Source organism: Lampris incognitus, chromosome 17 (assembly GCF_029633865.1).
Source record: "Lampris incognitus isolate fLamInc1 chromosome 17, fLamInc1.hap2, whole genome shotgun sequence".
Taxonomy (NCBI): domain Eukaryota; kingdom Metazoa; phylum Chordata; class Actinopteri; order Lampriformes; family Lampridae; genus Lampris; species Lampris incognitus.
Window position 1 is genome coordinate 21,992,374 of NC_079227.1, and position 8,587 is coordinate 22,000,960.

At 44.4% G+C, this 8,587-nt stretch overlaps 1 protein-coding gene across 1 annotated transcript; it reads right to left on the reverse strand.

Annotated features, from left to right (window-relative positions):
• Nucleotides 1-2: 2 nt before the first annotated feature.
• Nucleotides 3-8,559, reverse strand: LOC130128059 (guanine nucleotide-binding protein subunit alpha-13-like). The gene is made up of 5 exons (XM_056297769.1): nucleotides 8,236-8,559; nucleotides 7,533-7,759; nucleotides 3,802-3,852; nucleotides 2,559-2,759; nucleotides 3-1,872 (listed from the first exon to the last, which is right to left on the reverse strand). Exons 1-5 carry the CDS (start codon nucleotides 8,516-8,518, stop codon nucleotides 1,501-1,503), a joined length of 1,134 nt encoding a protein of 377 aa, XP_056153744.1. The 5' UTR covers nucleotides 8,519-8,559; the 3' UTR covers nucleotides 3-1,500.
• Between the last annotated feature and the right edge of the window lie 28 nt (nucleotides 8,560-8,587).

Sequence of the window (8,587 nt, forward strand, 5' to 3'; positions counted from 1 at the left end):
TTTTATTGATACGGTTAGAGTGGTATCAGACTTGACACTGAGAAGAATGAATTTGAAGAGGTGGGGAAAAAAACAATTACACAAAAACACAGTCACGGCAAGTCATCTTCATTCGAAAGGCACGGACTCATTCGAAACAGGAAATAAAATGCCATTTCTGCAACCATTTACATGCAAGGAGATAAACTCAGATAAACTCAAGAGATTATTTACAAAGCAAGGGAGTGACGTCATTTACAAGGCCAAGACAGGAAGCACAGGTGAGCTCACAGCAGCTCCAAAAGTGACAGACTGTGGATTTGAATGGTCGTTAAAGATGGCACAGGATAATTTGGCAGAAATAAAACACTGATTTTAAGTGTCTACAAGATGTTCTCCAAGTATAATTTGCCTTACTAGAGATCATACAGTTGCTCAAAAGGTTTTCACCTCCAGATTTTTTCTACAGGTTGTTGTGCAACAATATTTTAGGTTTTTTTTTTTTAATAAAATCCAGATCAAGGTCAAGATAATGTACACATAAGGTAACAAACTATCGGTTACAGCATAATTGAGAAAATCTACAAGCACAAATCTCTGTACATCTATTAACAAAGACATTCATCACTCAGGCACAACAGGAAAGCTCTGTCCCTTTTATAAAAGGTGTCTAATTGAAGTTGTGGGCCCGTCAATGTTCAGGGTCCAAAGCCAGGAGGGTACAGTACCAACTGCCAACCAGCTATCTGCACTGAGCTCTGGCTAAACATGCTACTCTGCCACCCAGATTAGGATTATATTCAGATTGCTCGCAACAAATGACATCACCAACAGTGGTCTCTATTCAACCCTGAGAAAACAGTGGACTGCCTGTTCACTAACTGGTGCATCTGCATAATGTGGGTCTGTGTGTGCATGTGTGCCTTGTTTAATTGATGGCCAAAGGAATAGAGGTAAATTCATAGAAACAGGCAATATTTGATTTTTTTTTGATTGAAGGGCTTTACTTAAATCACGCATAATTACAGAAACACGTACACACACACACACATACACACAGACACAGTTTAAACAGTGGTTAAGTCTCCATTACGGTGGATAGTATTTAGAAAGGCAGTGAAGTTTCATCCTCCCTCTCTCATGCGGTGAGTCCTGTGAGACAGCTCACATATCAGCAGGGAGCAGAGAGGACAGCTTTAGAGGATGAGGCAACGAACAAGTTCTGGTCTGATGTCAGTCCTTATCCAACCTCCAGGCTCCTCTGTTCTTACTACCACAACCACTCTGCCCCCACCTCCTGGCTTCTCCGCCTACCATATCCCCGAACCAAACAGAAGGCCAACTCCTCAGAGGGGAGTAAAAACTAAAAACAAACAGAAGAGGAATGCTGAAATTCTATCTGAATCTTCTGCCAGGCTGGTCCCTCCCAGGTCCACCAAAGTAGGCAACAGGGAGGAGGGAGAAGGTGTCTCTCTAAGGCTTTCTTCCTCTCCCCGTAACAGGCACACATGGAGTGGGTCTTCATTGGAGCATGAGCTGTTTGAGGTTGTCATGGAGAATGGTGTCCTTGACATCTCGAAACACCAGCCTGATGTTCTCTGTGTTGATGGCCGTGGTGAAGTGGTGGTACAGGGGCTTCTGGGTGGCATCACGCCGCTTTGCCCGGAAACACTCCACCATGAAGGCCTGGATGTCCCGCAGGTTGTGCTCGGGCCCGGAGTAATCAGGAAAGTAGTCCTTGAGCGGAACGCTCTTGATCTTCTCCTCCAGCAGATCAGTCTTGTTAAGGAAAAGGATTATAGAGACGTTGATGAAGACGCGATTGTTGACAATGGTCTCAAAAATGTTGAGAGACTCGCGCAGGCGGTTGGTTTGCCTGTCCTCCATCAGCACCTGGAAGAGACAAACAATGTCATGTCGAAACGAACCAACTATCTGTCAAATGCTTTTCCAACCAGGATTACAAAATCACTTAGAGAACACGAAAGTAGTAGCACTATAAGCACAAGGGGGCAACATCAAAGCAACCATCCATCCATTAGCCAAGCCGCTTATCACAATTGGGGTTGCGGGATGCTGGAGCCTATCCCAACAGTCACTGGGCGGCAGGCAGGGAAACACCCTGGACAGGCCGTCAGTCCATCACAGGGCCGACACATTCACACCTAGGGACAATTTAGTATGGCCAATTCAACAGACCTACATGTCTTTGGACTGTGGGAGGAAACCCGAGGAAACCCATGCAGACATGAACATGCAACAACATGCAAACTCCACACAGAGGAACATCGAAGCATAGATGGCATCATGAAAAAACTAGCATGGGGGAAGACTTGTGAATCAGCAACTTAAAAGTTTGTTTTCAAATGTAGTTTATGAGAAGCTGAATGAATTTCTGAAATTTGGTGTCTACTTGTGCTCACACACAGTATGCATAGTCATACTGTACAAGAATGACTTACCAAAAAAGCCACCACATATCTGGTTAAACAAACTGACAAATCTGTTACTTATCACACTATCTCGGTTGTGTGCGCTTACTCATGTGTTTGGTAAGTGGGATACCAGCGTGATTCTACCTGGTCATACTCTGAAGAGGAGACAAGGAAAAGGATCGAAGTAACGGAGTCAAAGCACTCGAACCAGCGCCTCCTCTCTGATCGCTGGCCTCCTACATCCACCATCTTGAAGGGCACGCTCTTGATCTCAAAGTCATACTCGTGGATACCCTTGGTGGGTTTACGGGCTAGTAGGATGTCCTGTTGACTAGGAAGATAGTCCTAGCAGGAAGAGAAAAAAAAACCACAGTCCGAGTAAACAAACAGACAAAAGAGAGCGATATAGAGAGTGATTCTGAAAGAGAGGGTGAGAAAAATGGGTGAATATATGAATTTTTCAGTTTTTTGGTAGCAAACACATCATAATTATTTCTGTTCATTTCTTTCTGTCTTTTTTTTAGATTGTTTTTCTCCCCAGTTGTATCCGGCCAATTACCCGACCCTTCCGAGCTGTCCTGGTTGCTGCTCCACCCCCTCTGCCGATCCGGGGAGGGCTGCAGACTACCACATGCCTCCTCCGATACATGTGGAGTCGCCAGCCGCTTCTTTTCACCTGACAGTGAGGAGTTTCGCCAGGAGGATGTAGCGCATGGGAGGATCCTGCTATCCCCCCCCCCCGAACAGGCGCCCGACCGACCAGTGGAGGCACTAGTGTAGCGACCAGGACACACACCTACATCTGGTTTCCCAACCGCAGACACTGCCAATTGTGTCTGTAGGGATGGCCGACCAAGCCGGAGGTAACACGGGGATTCGAACCGGCAATCCCCGTGTTGGTAGGCAACGGAATAGACCGCCCTGCTACCTGGACGCCCCACTTTTTTTCTGCTCATTTCTGATCATTTTGCCGTTACGTGACCAGCCGCAGTTTCACCCGTGTCTGTAGCATTTAGTACACTTTGGTGTGAATGCTAAAGCTTTTGAGATGGTGCCCAGCTAACTTCTAACGTCCGCTAACCATTCACTGGTCGTTTTTGTAAGTTGCTTTGTATAAAAGCATCTGCAAAATGACGAAATAGAAATCATTAACATAGCTCTTTGTTTCCAACATTTCCTATGTGGCACACTAGCAACACAGACGAGATGCTGTTGGCAATTCTCGTCGCACTCAGCCAGTAAACAGCCTCTTTGCCAAAACATTAGTGTATTCCTTTAAAACCTGTGATTTTAAAGGAATACACTGATACTTCTAAGGTGTCTAGACATATTGCAATAGCAACATTGCCACTACTAAATACAATAATTACAAGCAAATACAACTTACCGCCTCGCCAAGCTTGTCGACATTGTCCAAGAAATACTTCACTGACTCGCCCTATGCAAAGAAAACAAAGCGATTCTTAGGTTAATTTCATTTCACTTATCAGATTCAAGCGCATTACAATAATTACAAAATTTGTACGAGCCACTCAGTAATTAATGTCCACATTGTTGTGTTCAACTTCCCAAAAATCGACGGGAATCAGATGCTGCAGTGGCAACATCTAGCTGCCGTCGACTGACTGAATATTTACCTGCATGGGCTGGAGAGAGAGAAAACTGGCAGCTTTTCAAGGATGGCTGTCTAAAGAGTTTAGCCCGCTTGAGTGACTGAGGCAGAATGCAAAGTAGTGTGTGTACAACACACACGTGTTTGTCAGAGTGCCTGCGTGTGTGTGTTCAGGTGTTTTTTGTAGGCTGCAGGCTGTTCTGATAGTGTTTCTGAGAGATGAGAGCGTGTTCAGACACGAGGCTGACAAGACTGGGATGCATTCCTTTATCCATGTATATTACGGTGTGTGTGTGTTGGAGAGGGGTGGGAGCACACACACACACACACACACAAACACACACATCTTACTCTCACACAAAAAAGAAAGAATACTCTAAAGACAGCAATTTTCCCAATTGTGTACCATATTTTTCTGTTACCTGGGCTTAAAAATGTCCTCCCATACGAAGCACAATAAACGAAGCTGATGCTGGTATTCTAAAATTTAAATGAACCCAGTAAAGCTGGCTGGGACTCCGCCATGTTGCAGCCATCATTGCTCCATTTGAAAGTTCTACATACTCACCTTTTGATGTTAATAAACTCACCTGACCTGAAAAACCTGTGTGTGTGTGTGTGTGTGTGTGTGTGTGGCTAAGGTTACACAGGGGAGGAGTCGGATGGATAGTTGCAAAGTTTAAGTCTGCAAAACAGACAAATGGTTAATTCTTTTGGGACACATTTATGACCCCCACTTTTACGTTTCGAAAGAAGAGACGTCATTAAGATTGGTTTTGAAATTGTCAAAAATCTGTTAGATCAAAAGGAGAATAGAAACCAGAACTGCAATGCCTCCGAAGTTATTTCTATTTAGTTAAATGGCAGGACTTTTTGTGCATGGCCTGGGTGCATGTGTGTGCATACCTTCTTAAAGCCAAATTGAAACTTTGGGTTAGATGACATTGGCAGTTTCTTCTTTTCATGTGATAGAAAACGGGAAATAATCAAACACAACAGGTAGTTTTGTGCGCCTGATCACTGGTGCATTGTGTTTCAGTGATCAAAAAGCCTCAGCGTGTGTGGTTATGTGTGGTTTTAAAGCGGTCCACCGGTTGAACTCTGAACTCTGTAAGAGGGTAAGGCGCCATGTGCAGTTTCATTCTTTGGACGTGTACTTCCAATAATGCGGGCATCTGTCATTTGTGATGCAAATATACATACAGGGCACGGCCGAAACACAATGGGCTGTATTAATGGGCAAGAAACCAATCTAGTCTTCTCTTGGAGGGATAGGTGATTTTTAAAAAAGGCTATTGAAAGTATTCCTGAGTGATGGCACACATAGAAATCCTGTTGTTTAATCATGGCATTTATGGCAGCCACATGCCAAGGCAATCTGATACAGTTCGAGTTGAGGATTTAGAAAAGGAAAGATTTTAGATGAAATTTTTTTAATGCAATCACAAGGACGAAAAGACCAGATAACAGGTCAAAAAATGACTTTTAGTCACAATCACTCCCTAAGAAAAGATAACTGGTTTGAAATCCTGCCCGGAAATAAGCTACCCGCACTATTAACAGCGGCATCTTCAATAACAAAAAAATATTGGCGATGGTACCCCCCCCCTTCTCCAATAAATGTGTTAGGTAAATAAATACCAGTTGCTCATCGGGGATGTCAGCAGTGACAGAAACGCAGAAAAAAACCCAGGAAAACTGGAGGATTTAGCGACTGCGCGTCCAAAAAAAAAAAAGAAAAGAGGAAGAATCACATCCTTGATAAGCTCAAAGGGCTGCCAAGCCGTGAGGGTGGTGTGTGTGTGTGTGTCCTTGTGCTTGCCGTAATGTCTGACACTGAGTGCGGTTTTTAAAAAAAAATTTTTTATTTGAGCAAGTGTCCACTGTGTGGGAGACCCAGTGTTGTGTTTGTAAGCATAAAGCGGTTTAACTACAGATCAACATTCCAGCTCTGATCACACTTATTCCACATTCTGTCCCCACAACAATCTCACACCAACAAGCTTTGAATGAGAGAGGGGGAAACAAAACTGCATTGAAAACAATTCGGGCTTATGCAAGACACAGAGAACTTACTTGACTGAATTTAACTTCAAGCAAGCGTTTCTCAGACACTGGTTCGGTAGTGAAGGCCACAATGATAACTGAAAGCTAATTTAAGTATGCCTTTCTTGTGCAATGGTTCAGCTACAACAAGCATATTAAGATTGAAATGTGTTATATGATGCGATTCACGTTGCATGATCATGTTGCAATGCAGGGTGGAACCGAGGACCCCAAACTGAAATTTGGCGATACTCTTGACTACCTCTGCCATTCTCGGGGACCAGTCAGTGTGCGATAAGATGCCTACTGACAGACCAGACTTGAGGAGAGGGGAGAGGTGTAAACAGGAAGCTGACTGAATCACATGTCTGAGTGCTCACACGAGAGAGGGACAGACAGAAAGACGCTCAGAGAAAGAGCAAGCAAAAGAGAGCTAGAGAAAGACAAAAAATGAACGAGCCATACAGCAAAAGCTATAAAGTGTGTGAGTGTGTGTGTGTGTGTGTGGGGGGGGGGGGCAAAGGAGAGCACTGAGGAAAATCAGTTTCACTTTCATTTAACGGTCCTGATATTAAAAAAAAGGTGCTCGGGGTTTCCAATAACACTACTCCCTTTTCTTCTAAATCACTACTTGGAACCAGGGCTGGGCGATATGGACAAAAATCAAATATCGCAAGATTTTTGAACGAATATCTCAATAAAACGATATTCTGACAATAATGTAAAGATAACCGTCGGTGCTCTCACAAAATATTTATACAATTGACATTTTTGAATAACACTCAATAATAATGTGGATATGATGCCCAAACAAGGTAGAGACAAATAATATAACAGCTAGAACAGTCTAAATTGCATCTCTTTACTGTAATGCAGCATTTAAAAATCAGGAAAAGACAACTCTTATGCCATAGCAAAATATCATGATAGTCAATATCCTAGATAATATCTAGTCTAAGATCATGATATCGATATATGGATATATTGCCCAGCCCTACTTGGAACATGATAGAATGACCACTTTTCAAGCCTACTACTACCATTGGTGCTTGTTCATAACACTTAACACTACTTAATTAGGACCCTAATCAATATGGTGCAGCCACAGTGTTTTGTAAGCAGTGATGTAAAGTGAACACTGGATTGTACTATCGAATTGTGATACCAAGAGGCCTCGGACATTTCCTCAATCTATACCATGGTCCAGCCTAAAGCAACCGATGGAGTGGAAGAGTAGAAGGTACATACTGGTTTTCCAACGACTAGTAGAGGAAAGGTCTTATTTTAATGACCAGCAGGTTACTGTCTTAGCACCAAGCAGAATGCAGAATCTTAAAAGGCATCTTGACAAGGGCATCTTTTTGAAAGTTGCTGAGTATACGTGTGTTGAAATAGCCCCCCCCCCCATTCTTTAGCAAAGCTGTTGGAGTGTGCATGTGTTTCAGTATCGGAATACTTACCAACTGAAATTCCCTGCGGCGGTCATAGGCATTCTGTATACCCGTGTCTGCCCACAGAGCTTTGATGGAGGGTAGGTAGCGCAAAAACACTGACGTCTCCACCTGGCCATTGGCCATCTTGGCCGACCGTGTATCGAACGCCATCAGGCTGTCTCCGTGCTTTTGGTTATCCGGGCAACCCCAGGGGATGTGAAGCTTCTCCCGAGCATCCACCAACACACGAACACCTGGAATAATGGGGATATAAGGTTCACACAAAGCTACGTGTAAAGTAGGACGCATGTCAAGAACAGATAACGCATATAACGTGGCCCCTGACCTGAGAGGTCAGACGCTGCAAGAGTGACAGCAAGCCGAGAAAGAACAACCAACACTAACCTTGGGGTACAACATCGCAGGGGTGTGTAGTTATTCAAGATAAGACATTATGGCACAGTTACCAAATACCTCAGCGGGAGATTTGGCTCTTAACGGCAGCTGTGCATGGGTGTGCCGAAAGCAGATGGGGGGACTGTTTATGTACAAGGCGCATATCGAGCTTGTGCTTCACATCTGTGCGTAACTTCATTCCCCATGCGTAAGTGCCCTTCATTTAGGCCCTGATTTTTTTTGGACAACGGCCGCGAAAGGGTGATCAGATTTATTTATTTATTAATGGCCGGGCTATCCCCCCCCCCAAAAGTTAAGTTTCAAACGACGTTACCTTTGATAACGTTGCTGTGGATAGTCGCTCTGAACTCCGCCCGGGCTCGCTGGTCGAAATCCTGGCCGTGGATGATCCGCATTTGTTTGAGGAAAGTGGACTTGCCGCTCTCGCCAGCGCCCAGCAGCAGAATCTTCACCAGCCGTTTCACGTACGTTTTCTCCCGGGATATGCATCTGTCGATCTCTTTCGATCGCCTCACCTGTTCCACCTCGCTGCTGTTGAGCAGGCAGACGGGCAGGCAAACTTTTAACACAGATCTGGACGGCAGGAAGTCCGCCATGTTCGCACAAACTTCATCGATACAAATTGGTGCGCGTTCGCGGGGCGCGGAAACGCGGCGGCACAGCGG